The sequence below is a fragment of the Dasypus novemcinctus genome, chromosome 23 (assembly GCF_030445035.2).
Source record: "Dasypus novemcinctus isolate mDasNov1 chromosome 23, mDasNov1.1.hap2, whole genome shotgun sequence".
In the NCBI taxonomy this organism is placed as follows: domain Eukaryota; kingdom Metazoa; phylum Chordata; class Mammalia; order Cingulata; family Dasypodidae; genus Dasypus; species Dasypus novemcinctus.
In genome coordinates this window covers 17,106,637-17,131,725 of record NC_080695.1, presented here as the reverse complement: position 1 = coordinate 17,131,725, position 25,089 = coordinate 17,106,637, and the positions used below count along the sequence as shown (strand labels likewise).

Here is a 25,089-nt window from a genome sequence, read left to right as displayed (position 1 = left end):
AGGCAAACTGGCAAAACGAAGGGAGAAAAAGACATCTCTACAATAAAAGTTGGAGACTGCAACCCATCACTCATATCATTAGACAGAAAAACTGGAGAGAAGATCAACAAGGAAATAAGAAATTGAACAATATGATAAATGACCTAGACCTAACAGACATATACACAGAACACTGCACCCAAATTCAGTAGGTTATACATTCTTGTCAAGTGCTCATGGATCTTTCTCCAGGATAGACCACATGCTGGGTCAAAAAGCTAGCCTCAATAAATATAAAAAGACTGAAATTATACAAAGCACCTTCTCAGATCATGAAGGAATAAAGCTGAAAATCAATAATAAATGGGAAAAGGGAAATTTTACAAATGTGTGGAGACTAAACAACATATTCCTAAACAATCAGTGGGTCAAAGAAGAAATTGTAAAAGAAATTAAGAAATATATTGAGACAAATGAAAACAGGAACACTATTTATCAAAACTTATGGGATCCAGCAGAGGCAGTGCTGAGAGGGAAATTTATAGTCCTAAATCCCTATACTAAAAAAGAAGAGCTAAAACCAAAGATCTAACTGAACACCTAGAGAAACTAGAAGAACAACAGCAAATCAACCCCAAAGAAACAGAAGGAAAGAAACAATAAAGATTAGAGCAGAAATAAATGAAATGTAGAACAACAACAAAAAAACAGAAAAATCAACAAAACCAAAAGTTGGTTCTTTGAGAAGTTCTACAAAATCGACAAACCCTTAGCTAGACTAACAAACAAAAAAAGAGAGAAGATGCAAATAAATAAAATCAGAAATGAAAGAGGGGGAGTTACAACTGACGCCACAGAAATAAAAAGGATCCTAAGAGATTATGAGAAACTGTATGCCAACAAGCTAAACAACCCAGATGAAATGTAAAACTCCTAGAATATACAAACAATCTACATAGACTCTGCAAGAAATACAAGAACTCAATGACCAATCACATTTAAAGAGATTGAAATGATTCACCAAAAAGCTCCCAAAAAAGAAAAGTCCAGAACCACAACGCTTCACAGGTGAATTCAACCAAGCATTTCAAGAAGAAGTAATATGAATCCTGTTAAAACTCATCCAAAAGATTGAAGAGGAGGCAAAATTACCCAACATATTTTATGAAGCCAACATCACCCTAATACCAAAGCCAGATAAAGATACTGTAAGAAAAGACAACTACAGACCAATCTCTCTGCTGAACATAGATACAAATTCTCAACAAAATACTTGCAAATCAAATCCAGCAGCATATCAAAAGAATTATACACTGGGAAGCGGATGTGACTCAAGTGACTGGGCCCCTGTCTAACCATATAAGAGGTCCAGGGTTCAATTCCTGGGAGCCTCCTGGTGAAGGCAAGCTGGCCTGCATGGTGAGCTGGCCCGAGAGGAGTCCTAGCCCAGGCGGAGTGCTGGCCTGCACAGGAGTGCTGGCCCACAAAGGAGTGCTGGCCCACATGGAGTGCAGGCCCTTGTGGAAAGCTCACGCAGCAAGATGATGCAACAAAAAGAGACACAGAGGAGAGACAATAAGAGACATAGCAAGCCAGGGAGCTGAGGTGGTGCAAGAGATTGAGTGCCTCTCTCCCACTCTGGAAGGTCCCAGGATCAGTTCCTGGTGCCGCCTAAAGAAAAGACAAGCAGGCACAGAAGAACACACAGTGAATGGACACAGAAAGCAGACAGTGAATGCAAAACAATGAGGGGAGGGATAAATAAATAAATAAATCTTAAAAAAAAAAAAAAATTATATACCATGACCAAGTGGGATTTATTCCTGGTATGCAAGGGTAGTTGAACATACAAAGATCAGTTAACGTAATGTATCACATTAATAAATCAACGGGAAAAAAACGCATGATCTTCTTGACTGATGCAGAAAAGGCATTTGACAAAATCCAGCATCTGTTCTTTGTAAAAAAACACTTCAAAAGACAGGAATAGAAGGAAAACTCAATATGATAAAGGGCATATATGAAAAACCCACAGCCAACATCATACTCAAAGGGGAAAGGTTGAAAACTTTCCCTCTAAGATGGCAAACAAGGATGCCCACTGTTACTACTGTTATTGTACTCTAATATTGAACAATCGGGGGAGGAAATCAGGGGGAAAAATTCCATTTACAATAGCAACAAAATGACTCAAATACCTAGGAATAAATTTAACCAAAGAAGTACAGGACCTCTATTCAGAAAACTACAAAACAATGCTAAAAGAGATCAAAGAAGACCTAAAAAATGGAAAGACATTCTGTATTCATGGATTGGTAGATTAAATAATATGAAGATGTCAATCCTACCCAAAATGATCTATAGATTCAATGCAATACCAATCAAAATCCAACAGCCTACTTTACAGAAATAGAAAAGGAATCAAATTTGAAAGAGAAAGTGCACCCAAATAGCCAAAAGCATCCTGAAAATGAAAAGAGATGTGGGAGGACTTTCACTGCCTGAGCTTGAAACATATTACAAAGCTACAGTCGTCAAAACAGCACAGTATTTGGCATAAAGGTAGACACACTGGGAAACGGACTTGGCCCAGTGGTTAGGGCATCCGTCTACCACATGGGAGGTCCGCGGTTCAAACCCTGGGCCTCCTTGACCCGTGTGGAGCTGGCCCATGCGCACTGCTGATGCGCGCAAGGAGTGCCCTGCCACGCAGGAATGGCGCCGCCCACACTTCCCGTGCCGCTGATGACAACAGAAGCGGGCAAAGAAACAAGACGCAGCAAATAGACACAGAGAACAGACAACTGGGGGAGAGAGGGGAATTAAAAAAAAAAGGTAGACACATTGATTAGTGGAACAAAATGGAGAGTCCAGAAATAAACCCTGACCTCTATGGCCAACTGGTTTTTTTTGGTTTGTTGTTTTTCTGGAGGTACTGGGGATTGAACCCAGGACCTCATACATGGGAAGCAGGCATTCAACCACTGAGCTACATTGGTTCCCCCGAGTTGTTTTTTTCATTTGCTTGTTGTTTGTTTGCTTGCTTTAGGAGGCACTAGGGATTGAACCTGGGACCTCCTACGTGGGAAGCACGGGCTCAACTGCTTGAGCCACTCCACTCCAATTGTTTTTTTGTTTTTGTTTTTTTAAAGATTATTTATTTATTTCTCTTCCCTTCCCCCCACCCAGCTGTCTGCTCTCTGTGTCTATTCGCTGTGTGTTCTTCTGTGTCCACTTGTATTCTTGACAGCGGCACCAGAATCTGTGCCTCTTTTTGTTGCGTCATCTTGTTGTGTCAGTTCTTCATGTGTGTGGCACCATTCCTCGGCAGGCCGCACCTTCTTTCACGCTGGGCGGCTCTCCTTATAGGGCGCACTCCTTGTGCGTGGGGCTCCCCTACACAGGGGACACTCCTGTGTGGCACAGCACTCCCTACGCGCATCAGTACTGCACGTGGGCCAGCTCCACATGGGTCAAGGAAGCCCAGGGTTTGAACCGCGGACCTTCCATGTGGTAGGCGGACACCCTATCCATTGGGCCAAGTCCGCTTCCCTGTATCTCTTTTTGTCTTCTCTTCTTGACTTTCTCCTCTAGGATTCACCAAGATTCGATCCTGGGGACCTGTCAATTGTGACACCTTAGTTCCTGGTCTCTGCTGTGCTTCACCTTGTCTCTCCCCTCTGTCTCTCCTTTGTTGCATCATCATCTTGCTGCATGACTCACTTGCATGGGCACTGGCTCGCCATGCAGGCACTGGGCTCGCCACACAGGCCTTGGTGCCACGTGGACACTGGCTTGCCATGCAGGCACTTTCTCTTCTTATTTTTCACCAGGATGCCCCAGAGATTGAACCTGAGTCCTCCTATATGGTAGGCAGAGGCCTTATCACTTGAGTCACATCTGCTTCCCCCAATTGTTTTGTTTCTTTTTAAAGATTTATTTTACTTATTTCTCTCCTCTTCTCTCTCCTCACCCCACTGTTTGTTCTTTGTGTCCGTTTGCTGTGTGTTCTTCTGTGTCTGCTTGCATTCTTCTCACACGGCACTGGAAAACTGTTGCTTTGTTGTTGCATCATCTTGCAGTGTCAGCTCTCCATGTGTGCGGGACCCCTCCTGGGCAGGCCACACTTTTTTCCATGGGGTGCCTCTACTTATGGGGCACATTCCTTGCGTGTGGGGCTCCCCTACACAGGGGACACCCCTGTGTGGCATGGCACTCCTTGCGCGCGGCAGTACTGCACATGGGCTAGCTCACCACACAGATCAGGAGGCCCTGGGAATCGAACCCTGGACCCTTCATATGGTAGGCGGATGTTCTATCAGTTGAACCACAACTGCTTCCCCCAAACTGGTTTTTGACAAGCCTACAAAGTCCATGTTACTGGGACAAAACAGTCTCTTTAAGAAATGGTGCTTGGAGAACTGGATCTCTATAACCAAAAGAATGTAAAGAGGACCCCTATCTCACCCCCTTTACAAAAATCAACTAAAATGGATCAAAGACCTAAATATAAAAGCCAGGACCATAAAAGTACTAGAAAAAAATGTGGGGAAACATCTTAAAGATCTTGTGGTATGTAGTGGTTTCTTGGATCTTACACCCAAAGCACGAGCAACAAAAGAAAAAATAGATAAATGGGACCTCCTCAAAATTAAACACTTTTGCACCTCAAAGGATTTTGTCAAAAGGGTGAAAAGGCAGCTAACTTAATGGGAGAAAATATTTGGAAATCACATCTGATAAGGATTTAATATCTATGATATATAATGAGATGCAACAACTCACCGATAAAAAGACAAATGATCTGATTAAAAAAAAAGGCAGGGGAGCAGATGCAGATCAGTGATTGAGCACCCACTTCCCATATATAAGATTCTGGGTTCACTCCCCACTACCTTCTAAAAATAAATAAATAAATAAAACAGGCAAAAGACTTGGATAGATATTTCTCTAAAGATGAAATACAAATGGCGAAAACACACATGAACAAATGTTTGACATCACTAGTTAACAGGGAAATGCAAATCAAAGCTACAATGAGATATCATTTCACACCTATTAGAATGACCACTATTAAAAAGACAGAAAACTACAAGTGTTAGTGAGGATGCGGAGAGACAGGAACACTTGAATATTGCTGATGGGAAGGTAATAGCGTGCAGCCACTGTGGAAAAAGAGTATGGTGGCTCCTCAGGGAGTTAAGAGAGCTACCGTATGTCCTGGCAATTCCACTCCTAGGTTTATATACCCAAAAGAAATGAAAGCAGAGAATCCAAAGGATATTTGTACACCAATATTTATTGCAGCGTTGTCCACAATAGCCAAAAGGTGAAAGCAATCCGTGTCCATTAGCAGATGAACAGATGAACAAAATGTGGTACAAATACACAATGGAATATTATTCAGACATAAAAATAAATGAAGTTCTTTATACATGCTACAACACAAATGAACCTTGAAGACATCATGGTGAATGAAATAAGCCAGTCACAAAAGGACAGATAATTTATGACCTCACTTATATGAAATACCTAGAATAAGCCAATTCAGAGAGACAGAGAGTAGATCACCAGCAGATGAAGGGTGAGGAGAAGGGGGAATTATTGCTTAGTTATTATAGTTTGAAGTGACAAAAAAAATTTTGGGGAATGAGGCGAGCGATGGTGCACAATGTTGTGAATGCAATTAATATCACTGAACGTACACCTGACAATGGTTAAAATGGGAAATTCTGAGCTGTATATATGCTACTACAATTAAAAAAAAAAAAAAAAACTGTGTAGCAGAAGGCTTTGTCCACAATAAATATGCCAGCTTCCTGGCTCTTCCCAAACACAGACCCAGAAACCTCCCTCCTAACACTTCATGTGCAGCTCTGAATTTCCAACTTTCCCCCTTTCATGACTGCCAGTACCCAGAGTACAGCTGAGCTGGCCCAAAGCAAAGTACAAAGACAACTTGTTCTCAATCCCCCTCCTTCCCCCCACTCCTGCTCCCTGTCCTCTTGGGAGCAGGGCTGGGAATGAGAGTGGAAAGAGGCAGAGCCAGGGACCACAAAGGTGCAGCCAGTCCTCCAGCTCAGTCACTCCAGAAAGCCACAAGCAGGCACAGCGGCCTCACTACCTCATACCAGGCGGCTCACCCAGGCCTCCTCCCTGCAAATGTGCAGGCACTCGCTCCCACAAACCTAGCGCCCATGTGTGCACCCAAAGCTTTGTAACTGTTGCCATCATGGTTAAAGAGATGCCCGAGGCACAGCAAAGTCTGAAATTCACTTTCACACCCCAGGATAGGGCACTAAAGAACATGCATGATAGTGGGTTGATGTCAATGCTAAGATCTACTTTAATTAATTTAGGATATCTGTTCTCCTCCCCAACCTCAAATCAATGAGAATAAGATGTTTCAAAAGTAGATATGGGGAAGTGGATGTGGCTCAAGCAACTGAGCTCCCACCTACCACATGGGAGGTCTGTTGTTCAGTTCTTGGTGCCTCCTAAAGCAAGCTGGCACAACGGGCAAGCACAGTAAGATGACACAACAAGATGAGGCAACAAGAGACACAAGAAGAAAAACATAATGAGAATCACAACAAAGCAGGGAGCAGAGTTTCCTGGTGCTTCCTCAAAAAGATGAGCAAGACAATGAGCTGATGTAACGGGCAGGTGCAGCAAGCTGACACAAGATGATGCAACAAGAGACACAATAAGAAAAACATAATGAGAGACCCAATAAAGCAGCAGGGAATGGAGGTGGCTCAAGCGATTAGGTGCCTCCCTCCCACATCAGAGGTCCCAGGTTCAGTTCCCAGTGCCTCCTAAAGAAACATGGGGGGGCGGGAAGCGGACTTGGCCCAGTGGTTAGGGTGTCCGTCTACCACATGGAATTTCCGTGGTTCAAACCCCAGGCCTCCTTGACCCATGTGGAGCTGGCCCATGCGCAGTGCTGATGCGTGCAAGGAGTGCCGTGCCACACAGGGGTGTCCCCCGCGTAGGGGAGCCCCATGCGCAAGGAGTGAGCCTCGTAAGGAGAGTCGCCCAGCATGACAGAAAGTGCAGCCTGCCTAAGAATGGCGCCACCCACACGGAGAGCTGACACAACAAGATGACACAACAAAAAGAAATACAGATTCCTGTGCTGCTGACAACAGAAGCGGACAAAGAAGATGCAGCAAATAGACACAGAGAACAGACAACCAGGGTGGGAGGGAAGGGGAGAGAAATAAATAAATAAATAAATAAATCTTTAAAAAAAAAAAAAAAAACGAAACATGGGGGAAGCAGACTTGGCCCAATGGATAGGGCATCTGCCTACCACATGGGAGGTCCACAGTTCAAACCCTGGGTCTCCCTGACCCATGCAGAGCTGGCCCATGCACAGTGCTGATGCACTCAAGGAATGCTGTGCCACACAGGGGTGTCCCCCGCATAGGGGAGCCCCACGCGCAAGGAGTGCGCCCCATAAGGAGAGCCACCCAGCGTGAAAGTAAGTGCAGCCTGCCCAAGAATGGTGCTACACACACGGAGAGCTGACACAACAAGATGACGCAACAAAAAGAAACACAGATTCCCGGTGCCTCTGATAAGGATAGAAGCAGTCACAGAAGAACAGGCAGCAAATGGACGCAGAGAGCAGACAACCGGGGTGGGGGGTGGGGAAGGGGAAAGAAATAAAAAATAAATCTTAAAAAAAGATATTTTAAAAAAATGAATAAAATACAATAAAAAAAGAAAAAAAAGAAAAGAAAATGACCTTGAATAAAAGGTTCAACTCGGAAAAAAAAAAAAAGAAACAAGGAAGACAAAAAGACACAGCAAGTACAAACAATGAGGGGGTGGGGAGAAATAAAATAAATCTTTAAAAAAGTACATATGGTGAGGACACTATTTTATATCTAGTATTTGTTGGCCTACTATGTGCTAGGCACTGTGCTGTCTTTACATATACGATCTTGTTTAATTCTAACAATGGCTTATGAGGTAACTCCCACTATTACACATATCCAATTTTACAGATGGGAAAAATAAAGCTCAGAAAAGGTTAAGTAATTTACTGCTTAAGGTCTACTAATCAGTAAGACAAGAAGCCAGGATTCAAATCCAGATCATCTGAGATTTTAGGCCTCTGCTCCTAACCATCACCCTACCTTTCCTTCAGAAATGCATGAGGAAGCTGAGGCAAAAGGAAAATGGGATGGAGCCAGGAGTGAGGTGTGCAGACAAAAATGCAGGCCATGGAGAGATCCTGTCAAAAACTGGAAATGGGTCAAAAAAAGCTAGCTCTGAGCTGCCTAGATCCTAGGGCAGTGCTCCACAAGCCTTCTCCTGTCACAGCACAATGGGTAACAGGACATGGCTGTCTCGAGCCAGAGGCAACTGGCCCAAGGTCATGAGCACCCACCACCAAGAGGACGTGGGTCTCTGCCACTTGTGGCCCATTCCCCACATAGCTGGGGAGCTCTGCTCTAGAACTTAAACTCATGTTCTGGCCATCTCAAGCCTTTCTAAGAACGACAAAGCACACTCAGTTCTGAATACAGCAGGACAAGGACACTGAAACTGGTCTTTAATTCTAATCTGAAATAGTTAAATTCTCGTTTAAGCTGGATGTGTAGAAAGGAGTGTTTGGGATGCCTAAGATGCTGATTAGCAGAGGAGGGCTCAAAGTATTCCTTTGCCTGAAAATATTACTTCACTTACTAGTAAACATAATGGACTGGGGGGTGGGGCATGTCGGTAGGGCCTAGAAATGTTACTCTAAAAGAGAAGAAACCTAGAAATCAGGAATATGACCCACGCACATTTAAGTCATTTGGTAATTCAACAAAATTAATTCACCCATTCATTCTTTCAACATTTATTAAGTGCTTACTTCTTGCCAGCCACAATGTTTAAAGTAGGGGATACAAGAATTTAAAAAGATACTGGTTGGGAAGTGGATTTGGCCCAAAGGATAGGGTGTCTGCCTAGCACATAGGAGGTCCAAGGTTCAGACCCAGGGCCTAGTGGCCCGTGTGATGAGCTGGCCCACGTGCAGTGCTGATGCGCACAAAGGGTGTCTTCCACATAGGGGAGCCCCACGCGCAAGAAGTGCACCCCATAAGGAGAGCCGCCCAGTGCGAAAAAAAGTGGAGCTTGCCCAGGAATGGCGCTGCACACATGGAGAGCTGATGCCGCAGCAAAACAAGACACAGATTCCGGTGCCATTGTATTCTGAATACAAGCGGACACAGAAGAACACACAGCAAATGGACACAGAGAGCAGACGGGGGGGGAATAAATTAAAAATTAAAAAATAAATCTTTAAAAAAATAAATAAAAAGATACTGTCACAAATCAAAACAAGGAGACACCACTACACACCTATTAGAATGGCTAAAATCTAAAACATTGACAACACTGATCACTGGAGAGGATGTGGAGCTGTACGAAGTCTCACACACTGTTGGTGGTAATGCAAAATGGTACAAACAAGACAGTTTGGCAGTTTCCTACAAAGCTAACCGTAATCTTTATCATATAAGCCAGGAATCACGCCCCTAGATATTTACCTAACTGATATGAAAACTTACGTCCACACAAAAACCAGCACGTCTATAGCAGCTTTATTCATAAGTGCCAAAAATTAAAAACGCCAAAATACTCTTCAATAGGTGAATGAATAAACAGATATACCCATATGATGGAATACTAGTTAGCAATAAAAGGAATAAGCCATCAAGCCACACAAAGACAAAGAAAGAGGAACCTCAAATGCACATTGCTAAATCAAAGAAGCCAGTCTGAAAAGGCTACATACTGTATAGTTCTAAATGTATATGACATTCTAGAAAAGACAAAACCAGAGACAGAAAACAGACAAGTGGTAGCCAGAGGGGGGAGGTGTATGTGAGTTTGAATAGGTGGGCATAGGGGATTTTGGTAGAGTAGTGAAACCATTCTGTATGATACTGCAATGGTGGATATGACATATGCATTTGTCAAAATCCACAATACTTCACAACACAAAGAATGAACTTTAATATATACAAATTTGAAAAAATCATTTGGGAGGTCAGGTGATTCCAGGATAGAATGCAGAAGGTTACAAATAAATCTAACTATATTACAAATGTATGAAACAAGCTCAGTGAAGGGGTGGGGGAAAAGGTCTGACCTAATAACTTTGGAAATGAGTGGTGTCTGTAAGACTCAAGGCAAAAGGAACTGTACTTAAGCATTGTGTTCTAGGTCATGCAGTTGTTTCCCATAGTGTCATAGTTTACAATTCTGAAACCACTGTACGTGTACACTGCAAGTGAACAGTTAGGTAAATGGATGGTGATGCCAGGTTACTCACTGTTGGAGTAGGAGGTTACAGACAAGGAAGAAAGCTAGAATGAGCCATGTGGTAATGAATTGGAATTGGAGACATCAGCATGAAGTCATGTTTAGCTTAAAATATAGATACAGAAGGTTACAGATATGTGTATATACACTGGCTGTTATACACACTTGTATTTCCTTGCTCTATCAGCTGAGAGGGCCTAAAAGCAACAACACCCTGGGAACAACAAGCACACTTAGCCCCCAGCTCTGGTTTCTAAAGCCATTATCCAAAAAAGGAACTAGGGTCCTTGGAGAAAAGGCTGTCTCTAGGACTGGGGCCGAAAATCTACAAGGTGACCCTGGAATATCTTGTAATGCCAGAAAGTAAGGAAGGCCTCAAGAACAAAACAAAACAAAAAAACAAATAAAAACAACCCCACAAGGATGAGGGCATGTCAAAGGGACAGAAGAACCAGCTGAAAGAGCTCCCAATAGTCACCACTGGAACAATTTGAACGAAACAGAGTAATATTGGATTATTTCCCAAAGGATGAAATAAATACCACATTATTTATTATATCTATTATATCCAAGCTGATATAAATGATTAAATGAATGAATGAATAATAAGTAAATAAATAAAATAAGGCATAAGAGACAAATGTCCTGTGCAGAATCTAATTTATGTAGCCACTCTACCCTTAGGGAGGCGGGGAATACCCCTCCTGCCTTAAGTATGGGGTGCGTGCAGTGACTTCTTTCCAAAGAGAACAGTACAGAAAGGCAGCAAAGATGAACTTGACATACCTAAATTCTCTTCAAATTCTATAATCTAATAATTCTCACTGTTAAGGAAATGAAAAAAAAAAAAAAAAAAAAGGGAGACAGTGTATGACATTGACTGAAGTATCTTCTATATAGAGAAAAGTTGGAACCAATCTAATGTCTAGTAAAAGGGGAAGGGTGATGCATATTGTGGCGGAGCAAACTGTGGAATATTAGTCACTGAAAAAACCATGAAGGAATGAAATGCTTATAATGTTAAACAAAACGGAAAAATGTCCACACATTATGGTGATCCGTTAGGATGAAGCTACTTGAATTTTGTCCATTGTTTACTTTCACTGCTGCTATGCTATAGGTTATACAATATTTTAAATTCAGGAATCTGAGTTTTTTGTTTTTTTTTTTAAAGATTTATTTATTTATTTAATTTCCCCCCCTCCCCTGGTTGTCTGTTCTTGGTGTCTATTTGCTGCATCTTGTTTCTTTGTCTGCTTCTGTTGTCGTCAGCGGCACAGGAAGTGTGGGCGGCGCCATTCCTGGGCAGGCTGCTCTTTCTTTTCACGCTGGGCGGCTTTCCTCACGGGCGCACTCCTTGCGCGTGGGGCTCCCCCACGCGGGGGACACCCTTGCGTGGCACAGCACTCCTTGCGCGCATCAGCACTCCTTGCGCGCATCAGCACTGCGCATGGCCAGCTCCACACGGGTCAAGGAGGCCCGGGGTTTGAACCGCGGACCTCCCATATGGTAGACGGACGCCCTAACCACTGGGCCAAAGTCCGTTTTCCCGGAATCTGAGATTTTATTCATGCTTATAGAAATACTGGATAAAATGCTGCTGAGTGTAAATGAAGCAGAAATAATTTAGTTGTTTTTTGCCAGATTAATGAGTAAACTAGGAAAAAATCCTATACATAGAATTGTAAGCACATGGGAAAATATCTGTAATAAAATGTTACATGGTAAAATTAGGACAACTATAAATATGGTATTCATATAAACTGGGGCTATATATCTTACATCACATTAAAAATGTTAAGGTAGCTATTTCTAGTAAAGATTATAGATTATTTTTATTTTTGACTTTATTCTTTTTTGCATATTACAAAAATTTCTAAAATAATCATATATTACCTTTATTCTCAAAAGTCTCAAAGGATATGAATAGTTTTCCAACATAGCATGCAGGAGACTTGTAGCTCTGAGATATACAGTTCATTCTAAAACATATATTGAGGGAAGCGGATTTGGCTCAATGGATGGAGCATCCGCCTACCACATGGGAGGTCCAAGGTTCAAATCCAGGGCCTCCTGACCCGTGTGGTGAAGTTGGCCGACAAACAGTGTTGATGAGCGCAAGGAGTGCTGTGCCATATAGGGGTGTTCCCTGCATAAGGAAGCCCCACGCGCAAAGAGTGTGCCCTGTAAGGAGAGCTGTCCCATGTGAAAAAAGTGCAGCCCACCCAGGAGTGGGGCCGCATACACGGAGAGCTGATGCAGCAAGATGACGCAACAGAAAAAGACACAGATTCCTGGTGCTGCCAACAAGAATACAAGAGGACACAGAAGAACACACAGTGAATGGACACAGAAAGCACACAACTGGGGGGTGGGGGGGAAAGGGGAGAGAAATAAATAAAATAAATTTTAAAATAAACAAACAAACAAATAAATAAAACATACATTGAGTACCTTCCCAACATCAGATACTTTCCTCTAATTCAGGGGCTCTGAACTTGAGGCAACTCTGCACATACACCCCACCTCTCCTGGGTGACATTTGGCAGTGTCTGGAGGCGTTTCATTTGTCTTGACTGGGGAGGGTGCTTCTGGCATCTAATGGGTCGAGGCTAGGAATGCTGCTAAACTTCCTACAATGAACAGGATGGCCCAAAAAAAGAAAGAATTATCTGGCTCAAATGTCTATAGTGCTAAGGTTCAAAACCCTGCTTTAGATAAACCCAGCGACAAACCTTCTTAAGGTTGCCCTGGATTTCTTCGGTAAGCAGATCTACGTTAGGACAAGTAATACTGGTGTTAGAATATATCATTCTGGGAGTTCAGGGCTTTGTAATGATCCAAATTGGCTTAATGCCATAAAATGGTGTCAGACATGAGTTCCACACTGCAGGGTCTCTTCACTAAGTAACTGCACAACAAATGGGTATATTTCCTCTCCGATAGCAGAACTCCTAGTTAGCTGCCCCATACCCCTTTACAGAAGAGAGCCAAGAGGGGAACCCTGAGTGTTCTACCCCAAAGTGCATCAGGAACCCGAGGTGCATAGAAGCCACCTTGTGGCACAACTAGAAATTACCACATAAAACATCTACTCATTTCAACAGGACAACTAGAAAACCTAGGTAGGGGACTCTTTCACAAAATGCAACATAAGGAGATAAATTGAGATGGTGTAGTAAAAGCCCCACAAATTGTTTTTATGACAGTCTTCTTTGATACTCCTGTAAGATGAAAAAAATAAGGAGCCTAGCTGACTCTCCGTTGGAGAGTAACTCCACCCAAAGAATTTTAATAAAAAGGTGAGTGTGAATACAGATGCAGATTACTAGGGGATACTAGAGGGCTCTGTTCTTGGCCCAGTCTGATGCAACATTTCTGCCAATGACAAACGAGGTGGCCAAAACAGTTGAAGCAAACAAGAAAACAACCAAAAAGCTTAAAAGGAAAACTGGAGAATGAGATGTCTGTAGAGGGCATTGAAACGCTCCAATATGCTTCTAGGAAAGTAGAAAGCTGTGCACATAGCAGGGATGTGTGCACGTCCAGGAAAGACCTGCAAAAGCCCTGATCTCTCACCTCTGGCTGGATGCTCTGTGCAAGCAGGCATTGAAGCCTGAGACAGAACTGTAAATTGCCTGCCTGGGGTTGAAGGCACGCCCCAACACACAACAGAGAGCCCCTCGGCAAAGATGGGGGGGCTTACTGGTTCAAGCATTTGATGAATCTCTATCCAATCGTTAGCTGACCTCTAAGATAACCAAGCAGAGACATTAGTGGCCACACACAAGAAGAGCAGCTTTACAGAATTTGTTCAAGAAAGTCACTAAACACACAAATAGCAACAACAGACAGCAAACCCTGGGGAGGGAGGAGATCTGATTTCCAGAGGTCCCACATTATATTACTGAAAATACCAGTTTTCAATAAAAGAACTATGAGACATGACAAGAAGCAGGGAGGAGTGACCCAACACAGATACCACTCATCCACCTACCTACCCCCACAGTATTAGAACAAATAAGTTCAGCAAAGGTTGTAGACTACAAGATCAATAAAGAAAAATCTATTACATTTCTATATACTCGCAATGAACAATCTGAAAATGGAATTAACAACTTAATTTACAATGGAATAAAAAAGAATAAAATTCTTAGGAAACAATAACAGAAGGGTAAGATCTATATGCTGAAACCTTGAAACAATTACTGAACAAAATTTAAGGAACACCCAAATAAATGGAAGGACATCTCAAATTCATGGATTGGAAGGTTTAATATTGTTAAGATTGCAAAAATCTCCAAACTGACCTATAATTCAATATAGTCATTATCAAAATTCCATCTGACTTTTGTGTAGAAGTTGACAAGCTGATCCTAAAATTTATATGGAAATTTAGGAGACCTGTAATAGCCAAATAATTTTGAAAAAGAGCAAAACTGGAGGATTCACACTTACTGATTTCAAAACTTACTATAAAGCAACAGTACCAAGACTGTTGGTATTGGCATAAGGATATATAAAATTTTAATTATAAAGCGAAGAAAGGGTTCAGAAATAAATCTGAATGCTTATGGCCAAATAATCTTTGGCAAGGATGCCAAGACTAATGGGGAAAAATATATTTTTTTGTTTGCTTTTTGTTTTTTTTAAAACCAATAGTAATTGGACAGCCAGATATTCACATGCAAAAGAATGAAGTGGGATCCTACCTCACATCATATATAAAAAGTAACTCAATAATGAGTTAATGCTTAAACTGTACAGATTCTACTTGGGGTGATGGATGGTGGTGATGGCAGCACAGCATTGTGAACGTAATTAACAGCACTGAATTATATATTTGAATGTGATTAAAAGGGGAAATTTTAGGTCATATGTTATCAGAATAAAAATTAAACATAGGACTATACAACACAGTGAGCCCTAATGTAAGCTATGGACTATATAGTTAATAGTAAAATTATAAAAATGTTTCATCAATTGTAACAAATGTTCTACACTAATGCAAGGTGTTGACAATAGGGTAGTGTATGTGTGATTTTTCTGTAAACCTACAGCTTCTCTTAAAAAAAAAAAAAGGTAATTCAAAATGGATCACAGACCAAATGTTAAAAGCTAAAATTACAAAACTCTTAGGAAAAAAACATAGGAGCAAATCTTAACTTTGAATTGGCAACTGTTTCTTAGATATAACAGAAGTGCAAAAGCACAAGTGACAGAAAAAATAAATTGGATTTCATCAAAACTAAAAATGTTTGTGCTTCAAAGAATATCATTGAGAAAGTGAGAAGACAATCCATAGATTGGGAGAAAATATTTGCCAATCACATGTATCTGATAGGGGACTAAAATGCAAAATATATTAAAAAAACAACAGCAACAAAACTCTTACAATGCAACAATAAAAAGATAAACAACCCAATATTAAAAGGGGGAAAGGATTTAAATTGTCATTTCTCTAAAGAAGATATATGAACGGCCAATAAGTACATGAAAAGAAGTTCAACATCATTTGTCATTTAGGAAACATAAACGAAAACCACATAAATTAATGGAACAGAAAAGAGTCCAAAAGCAGATCCACACAAATATGGCCAAGTGATTTTTGACAAAGGTGCAAAGGTAAGTCATTGGAGAAAGAATAATATTTATAATTGGACAAGCAAATGCAAAAATATGAACCTCAACTTAAACTTTACACCTTGCACAAAAAGTACCTCAAAATGTATCATAGATCTAAATGTAAACTGTAAAACTACAGAACTTTTGGAAGAAAACAGAAAAAATTCATTTTGACCTTGGGTTAGGCAAAGAGTTATTTGAGATAACACCAAAAGTATGACTGAAGGAGAAAACTGAAAAAAATTGTACTTCATCAAAATTAAAAACGGTTGCTCTGTGTAATTCACTAGTAAGAGACTGAAAAGAGAAGTGAAGACTGGGAGAAAATATTTGCAAATCATGCATCTCATAAAGGCTTGTATCCAAAATATAAGAACTCTGAAAATTCAACAATAAGGCAAATAACCCAATTTAAAAATAGGCAAAATACCTAAATTAGACACTTTACCCAAGGATATACAGTTGGCAAATAAGCATATGAAAAGATGTTCAATATCAGTAGCTACTAGGGAAATGCAAAGTAAGTGCCATAAGATACTACTACATATCTATTAGAATGACTAATATAAAAAATATTAACAATTCCTTGTGCCCATGAGGATGTGCACCTCTCATACACTGCTCAAGGGAATACAAAATGGCAGTCACTCAGGAAAACCTTGTCAATTTCTTCCTTATAAAGTTAAACATAAATTTAATACATGACACAGCAATCCTACTCATAGGAATTTACCCAAGAGAAACGAGAACTGACGTTCATACAAAAACCTGTACATGGATGCTTACAGCAGCTCTATTCATAACAGCAAAACCCTGGGAACAACCCAAATGTACACCCATACAATGGACTACTGCACTGACGTGCAGTAGAGAGAGGGGTGAAAACCAAGAATGTTTCTGTGTTCTTCAGTCATGCTTGAAGGAGAACCGTCTTGGACTAATATGAGCCAACATCTTTCTTTTTGGCTTAAGTTGGTCTGGCTTTCTGAAAGAAACTAAAGGAATCCTTACTGATACAAATAAGCCCTCATTCTTTCAGCGGCCAGCCAACCAGTCTCAAACTCTAAAACTCAGTGTTTCTTGACAGTTCAGCCGCTGTGAAACACTGAAAGGCTACAACCAAGGACAGTGAGCACCACTTACCTTCTTTTTGTTTCTTCTGTTCAAATTTCATCTTCTTTGCCAATAATTTCTTCTCCTTCAACTTCTGACTGCAAATGTAAGGTAAGCACATTACTCCTTAACTACCTTATTATGTATTTTAAACGCCGACTTAAGGCATCTTTAAAACTTTATAATTACATGAATATTAAGGTGACAAAATGAAAGAAAGTTTCTCACGATTCTACACGCCAATATTATCAACATTATCAAGCTGTTTTCAATTATGAATTAAGTCCAAATCCTTGGTAAGCCTGGCAGAAGCAATGAAAACAATCTCAAAAATATTGGAGATACTTTTTCATTCCAAGATATTTAAGATCTGTCATTAGGATCCTTCTCAGCTCTCTAAATGTTGAGGGACTATTTATAATAATAATAGGGAAGCGGACATGCCTCACCTGATAAAGAGCGTCTGCTTACCATATGGGAGGTCCAGGGTTCAAACATCTGGTTCAAACCCAGGGCCTCCTGATCTATGTGGTGAGCTGGCCCATGCACACTGCTGCTGTGTGCAAGGAGTCCTGTGCTACGCAGGGGTGTTCCCCTTGTAGGGGAGACCCATGCGCAAGGAGTGTGCCCCCTAAGAAGAGCCGCCTGGTGCGAAAAAAAAAAAAGTGCAGCCCACCCAGGAGTGGCGCCACATGCACGGGGAGCTGACACAGTAAGATGACGCAACAAAAAGAGACACAGATTTCTAGTGCCGCTGAGACACAGAGAGCAGACAACAGAGAGCAGACAATGGGAGAAGGGGAGAGAAATAAATAGGTCTTTAAAAATATATATATATATTAATAATAAAAACAACAACTACAACAAAACACAGTATGCAAGTAGCACTTGGGGAGGTCAAGACCTTAATTTAAGGAAGAAGTTAAATGGGAAGTTTGCTAACAATATTTGGTTAAACATGATTTTAAAATAAGAAGTAAAGGAAAAACAGCAATCCTTGAGATCACCAAAGTACTGACTTTCAAGCTTTGAAGAATCAGTGACAAGCTGGGGGCAATAAGTGATTGTTCTCTCCCCAGATACTGGAAGAAAAGTTATTCTTCTATTGGTTTGCTCCACTATAGGTCATAAGCCCAAACCTCTATAGGTGATGCAGGTGAATTTTTTATAGCAAGAAGGACTCAACTTATTCACCAACCATCTATTTTCACACCTCCCACCTTTAAGCTTTATTACAGTTACAGACGCCATGAAGCCCTTACCGCTTTTTCCGACGCTTAGCAGTCTGCTCCTCGGCAGCAACTTTATTCCTTTCCAGTCTCTTCTGAAAATCTGCATCCAGTTTTTGCTACAAGAAAGGATGAGAGGGAGCACATTACCTACTCCTTGAGGGCAGAGCCAGTACTGATTGTCTTTTTAGCCAGGACCTAGAAAAGTGACTGGAAGTCATCAGAACAAATGGCCAGAGGGTCAGAACTGTTGAATTTCCAAGTCTTAATTCTAGTTAGAGTTATCAAATGACTGATCATAAAGCAGCATAACATACAAACACACCACCAACTGCCACCCCTTGCTACTACTAAAAAAAAAAAAGCAAAACCAATAACACACACATATATATTTCCCTTATATTTCTTCCTAGCAGCTCCCTCTTTCTAAGCCAGTTTCCTCATAATAAAATGGGAGAAATAATAATTCCTCTCTCCTAGAGCTTTTAGGAAGAATAATGAAATGAGATAAACTACAGGAAAGAACTTGTAAACTCCAACGACATCTACTGATGTGAGGTGTCAGCTATGATTTCTTCTAGTCATAGCCACAGAGGTCAATGGGCCAAAAAAAGAAAGAGCTGGCAAAGGAGGAAAAGGTGGCTTCACCCTTCTACTAGTTGGTACTCTTAGAGTGACTTAGAAACAAAACAATATAAGTCCTCTTTCTGAGAGTGGAAAGTATGAAATAAAAAAGAAGGGTCACCTTTTAAGAAGGAAATCAGTTTCAATTAGAAGAAAACTAGAAAGCATACCACTTAAGCCTAAAAGCACTTAGATTGTTCAGAAAACCAACCATGCTCTTTTGGTGGTATCCTGTCGGTCAGTGGAAAAGGGGAGGATTTTCTTGCCTCCTCCTCTTCTTTTTCTTTTTTTTTTTTTAAACCCCATAGCCAGTCTTTTGCCATCTGAAAATATATACTTTTTGTTTCTGGTTATCATCAATAGCCAGTTATAAAATATAAAGAATCACCCAACACCATTACAGTAAAAAACTTAAAATACATTCGAATAAATGGGCTGAGAGACATGCAAAAATCTCTGCAAGTCATCATTGAGAAATACAAAATGATTTAAACAACAAAAAAGAAACACAGTTGCCAGATGGATGACTAAACATTGTAACATCCATTCTCACTCAAGTTACAGGTTCAAAGCTCAAACAACACTTTTGATGGAAATAAAATAACTCCAAAATTCAATTAGAATAATAAAACAAGTGGAATGTCCAAAAGTATATATTTTTAAAAGGCATCAGGAGAGAGGTTTCTGGCCCTTCCAGCCAAGTAAAAGGAAGCTTAACAGTTCTTAAAGTATAATTTCTAAAGCAATTCTCAAGCTCTTAAAATAATTACTTATAGGGAAGCAGACTTGGTCCCGTGGTTAGGGCATCCATCTACCACATGGGAGGTCCGCAGTTCAAACCCCGGCCTCCTTGACCCGTGTGTAGCTGGCCCATGTGCAGTGCTGATACCCGCAAGGAGTGCCCTGCCACGCAGGGGTGTCCCCCGTGTAGGGGAGCCCCACGTGCAAGGAGTGCGCCCCATAAGGAGAGCCGCCCAGCACAAAAGAAAGTGCAGCCTGCCTAAGAATGGCGCTGCCCACATGGAGAGCTGACACAACATGATGATGCAACAGAAAAACACACAGATTCCTGTACAGCTGACAACAACAGAAGCGGACAAAGAAGACGACGCAGCAAATACACACAGAGAACAGACAACCGGGGTGGGGGAGGAAGGGGAGACAAAGAAATAAATAAATCTTAAAAAAAAAAAAAAAATTACTTATTTGACCACTGTCATGAAAATTAACATTTCTAGCCTCAAAGCCAGAAAACCCAAATCCTCAAAGAAGCAGACACATGAAAACACACTACTATTCACACCAAACACAGTTAACTGGAATTACAGGCAAAGAGCCAAAAGAGGGAGAACAATAGAGGAATAACAACTAAAGTGGTGGGAGAGATCCTGGTTGCCATTCCATTTCACGGCAAATGCCCCTTCCACACATGGACATCTCCCTGCCCTCTTTCCTCTCCTAGTGTGAGCATCCTGCTATGCTGAATCTGACCTAGGAGTAACCTGGACTTTGCTTGATGTCTGACTTTGGAGGGTAGCTGCTGATTTTAGAAGGTAGCCTTCACACCACCAACTGTACCTACCCTTAGCCCAAACCCAAGGCCTCAACCAGCCTCCTCCCTCACTGACCTTTTCAGACATGGCATCCATGTAGTCCTGTCGCTGGTACTCCCTCCGGCGAAGATGCCTATATACATGGAACTCTCCACTGCCGGCCCCAGCACTTGAACCTACAGGACAGTCCACAGTTCTTGATCAAATCTAGTTACCAACACAGTCTGGCTACCCTTAATCAAAAGGGACCAAAGAAAGAAGTAACAGAGGGGAACAGGCCTACGTTTTCCCCCATTGTAACCCAGAAGCTAGTACAATGCCTGGCATAGCATAGGCATCACTAAATATTTGTGGGATGAATGATGAATGTTAAGTCAACAAAAATCCCACTCTCATGCAGCATTAAGAGAAAGAGGAGACTGCAGTTCAGTGACCAGAAACTCAGAAGAGAACCTGTGACCCTCCCCCCAGGATGATTCCATAGCTGACATGCTAGATTTTTACTGAATTGAAAAAATGTCCGTGATATAGTAAGTGAAAAAAAGTAGATTACAAAAATAGTATGTGTAGAACAACTATATTTTTATAAAAGCATTTCTTCTTAAATGTGAATAGTTTTTGACTATAAAGAGATTCACAAGGCAATACCATAATGTTATACGTAGAATAATGGAATTACAGTACAGGGGGTTGTAACTTTTTTACACCTTATCTATTTTTGTTAATTTATCTTATAATTAGTATACGTTATTTTGCAATCTAAAAATAAGATTAAAAATAATTTTAAAAAGCAATATAAAAATAATAAAACGATTTCCATTTAGAAAAAACAATACAGTGCATTAAGAATAATGCAGAAGAAAAATTTCTAGTGCTGAACCATAAGCAACAGCATCCCTTCATCATAAGGAAAAAATACTGGTCTAGTGAATATATATTTTTTCCTATCAGAGATCCAATAACAAACACTAACTGCAGGATTTTATAGCTACACTTTTTAAAAATTTAATTTACAGTGCCCTCCAACACACCCAGAAGACATTACCCATAACATCTCTGACGAATTCTGGGGGAGGTCGAGGTGCCCATTCATTCATTTTTTCTGGAATTGGAACTGCTTTGTCCTGCAACATTTAAACACCAAGGCATTTACTACTATAAACCAGCTGACAAAGTCACATCTCTTAGAACTAAAGAATTTAAAGAAATAGGGCGATTTTGCTCTTTGGTCCCTGAGTTGATTTTGTTTTTCCTTCTGTCTTGACTTTATTTCATCCTGTATACTCGGGGCATGTTACTGCTCACAGACTTGCCAGTAAAGAGATATTTATTAACCTTTCCAGGGCAGACCTCGGAAACGTAGGTCACTGTTTATGGCTAGAAACGGCTAATTTAAAAACTACCAGAAGAGGAAGGTCAACCCTTTGTAATCAAAGCTGTAAGAGACCCTCTCATCCGACTGTTCCTCTGATTGAGGAGGCCGAAACCGCGGGGCGGAGTGACTTGCTGAAGAGGTCTCCGCCAATGTCTCTCTAACAACCGGTGACGTTTAGAAGAAAACAAACCTTGTACTAACTTCTGTCTTGTAGGTCTGACGCTTTTGTTCACAGAAAGTTAAACTGGTAAGGGAGTATGGGAAGCCGCTCCACAGCGATTTCGTCCAGCACAGACTGGAAGCTCATTACCTCCGGTGCAGGATACTCCTTCTAAGGAGCAAGGATTGGCCCTGAAGACTCAGGTATTGAGCACCAGAGTTTAAGGCGGGAGTTGGGGGGAGGCCTGTGGGTCCCCAGAGACTCGGAAGCCGGGACGAAAGAATCTGTGGCGCCGCAAACGATAAGGCCTGGGACTCAGAGGGTCTTTCGAGCCCGTGCCTCGTCTCACCGGGTTCTTCATGAGCCGCTCCAGCTTGAGCTTTTGCTCCTCCGCCGCATTCTTGGGGATGACAAGCGCCTGCGGCTCTTTCTTGGGCCTCGGAGGTCGCACTGACGGGGCGGCTGAGCTCGCCATAACTGCGCCGCGGCTCCCCTGGCAAGCAGCGGAGGCGCGCACATATGACGATGGCGTGACGCGCACATGTGACGACAGCGCGGCGCGCCAGCCACGCAAGCGCAGTCTTCTTTTCGTGAGAGGGGTGGGGCGAAGTCGCAAGCCCGAAGCAACCTGCTGAATATTCATGAGCCCGAGGCCGGCGGGGCTTATTTTGATCAAAGGTACTTGATTTCATTTCCTGTTTTTGAGCAAATAAATGCAGTCGCACCCCCGCGTCCCGGGGGAGAGGTGGCGGCCCATGCCCAGTGGTGCGGCCTCAGCACACCTCTCTGCCTCCCATGCGCTGGGGCGCCCCATTTCGCAGCCCCGCAGCCCCGCAGCCCTGCGGAGAGACCCCCGCCCTGACCTCACGCCCCGCGCTCCCCGCCCCCGGGTCTTTGTCCTGACTGCTGCTCGGGTCTCGTCCGCCCCTCCTCCCGCTTGTGACAACCGCCTGTTCTTTAAGACAGCGCGGACAGTTCCCTGCGAGCTCCCTTCGGACCCGGGCTGAATCTCCTTCGTCTGCCTCGAGTTACTTCGCACCTGGCACCTAGCAAATAAACCCCGGCTGAGTGAAGGAGCCTTTCTTTTAAGAGCAAAGCAGCTTCTCATATCTGGAAGCTGACCCGGCCCTCACAGCCAGGCCTTGGTGTTTTCCTGTTGAATATAAACAATTTCGGAGAACACAAACATCACACAAGGCCACTCTGTGACCGCAATGGATCAAGACATAAATAAGACTCCTCTGTAATCATGTTTGAAGTCAGACAAAGGCAAGAATATTGTTCAAACATCTTTCCATTCTGGCTAACATGAATGACTGCTGCTTCTTTACTGGTTAGCCTTCTTCATTCCTCTACTTTAAATATTTATTAAGATACTCTTCCCCCCCTCCCCCCAAAAAAAGATACCCAATCAGAATTGACCAGGCTTCCCGACAGCATCTAACCCGGAGAAAAAGCCCCCAAATCACCAAACACAAGGCCTAATCCTATATAGTCTTTTAAACAGCCTCTTACTGAGGTTAGGTGCTGTCTTCTTCCTTTCAACCCCTGTTTAACTACAGTTGTGTTTCTAGTGGACTTACCAGTTACTGGTTTTCTTGTTTATCACTTGTTGCCCTCTGGAGAGGAGAATCTCTTGACTTGTTCAATGCTGTATCCTCAGTGTCTGGGGCAAGGACTGGCCCACAGCAAGGCACTCAATAAACATTTGGCATCTTGGAGTCCAGATATTTCAGATGCTGCTGCTGTTGCCTGCGTAGTCTCTTGGTTCAGGATAGCTCTCCTAGTGGGGCAGTGAGGTAGACAGGTGGAGGTGGCCCAGTGGGTGCTGCCTTGATGCTCTGAAGGCCATTTGTGGCCACTTGATACTGGACTGATTCTCAGAGGCCAGAGTTGATGAATTAGGCTGCCACTGGAACCTGCCTTGGCCTGAATGAAGGGTAGCAGGCATGCCTAACATTCACCTTACATGGCACACCCCAGCAGCCTGGATACATACTCCCACCTCCCACCCCCACCCCCGTGCCACAAAACAAAGACTGCCTAGAGTGTTTCATTCTATGTGGAGAACTCCCACATACCCTTCTTAGCTTAGTTTATTTTTTTAAATTAAATATTTTATTTATTTTTTCTTAGCTTGGTTTAAATGCTACTCCTCCACAAAGCCTACTCTGATGGACTGCCCCTGCTCCCAGGCGGTCAGTTGCTCCCTTCCTGGTGCTTCCCCTGCTCTGAGTCCCAGCAGCTGGTGCGGCAGTTCCCACAGCAAGTCCTTACCATCTGCCATGAGCCTTGTAGTTACTGGAGGACTGGACCAGAATCCTAGCATCTAACTCTGGGCGAGCACAAAGTGGTTGCTTCCAGAAAGCTTGGAGAACAGAGTAGGGAGGGAGGGAAAAGCTGCCTGGAAAAATAAATGAAGAGTGAATGAATATGTAAATGCGATGGCCAAGTGAGGGGATGAATGAATAAGAAAGGGGGTGAGTGAGTGCTGGAAGGAATAAATGAACACTCAATAATGAATGAATGAGTATCGGAGACAGTGGGTTAGCAGAGAGTTACAGAAACAGAAGGGCAGGGGCAGCACATGTCTGGTTCACGGCTATTTCCCTGACATCCCCAGCTAAGACCAGGGCACAGATGGACGCTAAGTGAATGAAGTGAATGAATGCACAAAGGTGGGGGTGAGCTTGTGGGTATAAAGGAACCCGTAATAAAAACCTAAATGGCAAAGGCTGTTCTAAGTATATTGAACATAGTCATCATCCTGATTTTACAGATAAAGAAATGAGGCCCAGAGGAGTAAGTGGCTGGCTCAGGGTCACACAGACTCAAATCCAGCTGTCTGGCCTTGGGTCTGTGAGGGCTTGAGTGGACACATAACTCATGGGTGGATGGACCAAAGCCCCCAGTGGATCCTGGTGGGGACCTTTGATGTGGCACTTGATGTGGCACTTTCCTAGGGCTGAGGCTAGATTTGAGGTCCTGCTCCCTGGGAGGAAGAGACACCATTCCCCGCCCCCCCCCCCACCACCATGGGCTGCCTAGCAAGAATGTACCCAGACCCAGAGTGCCACCCCCTCTGCCACCAGAGGGCAGCCA

General features: G+C 42.4%; 1 protein-coding gene and 1 long non-coding RNA gene across 2 annotated transcripts in view; one reads left to right on the top strand and one right to left on the bottom strand.

Annotated features, from left to right (window-relative positions):
• PRKRIP1 (PRKR interacting protein 1) overlaps positions 1 to 22,682 on the bottom strand; it is a 28,289-nt gene extending 5,607 nt beyond the window's left edge. The window contains exons 1-5 of the mRNA XM_004448300.5: positions 22,337 to 22,682; positions 21,498 to 21,576; positions 20,528 to 20,628; positions 18,309 to 18,394; positions 17,077 to 17,144 (exon numbers count right to left, since the gene is read on the bottom strand). Of these exons, the coding sequence (XP_004448357.2) occupies positions 17,077 to 17,144; positions 18,309 to 18,394; positions 20,528 to 20,628; positions 21,498 to 21,576; positions 22,337 to 22,630 (628 nt within the window). The 5' untranslated portion in view covers positions 22,631 to 22,682. The remainder of the gene's footprint in view (positions 1 to 17,076; positions 17,145 to 18,308; positions 18,395 to 20,527; positions 20,629 to 21,497; positions 21,577 to 22,336) is intronic.
• On the top strand, positions 22,567 to 23,316 carry LOC139437405 (uncharacterized). Its single transcript, XR_011647179.1, has 2 exons — positions 22,567 to 22,665; positions 22,950 to 23,316. It is a non-coding gene; the product is annotated as an uncharacterized lncRNA (long non-coding RNA).
• Positions 23,317 to 25,089: the final 1,773 nt, after the last annotated feature.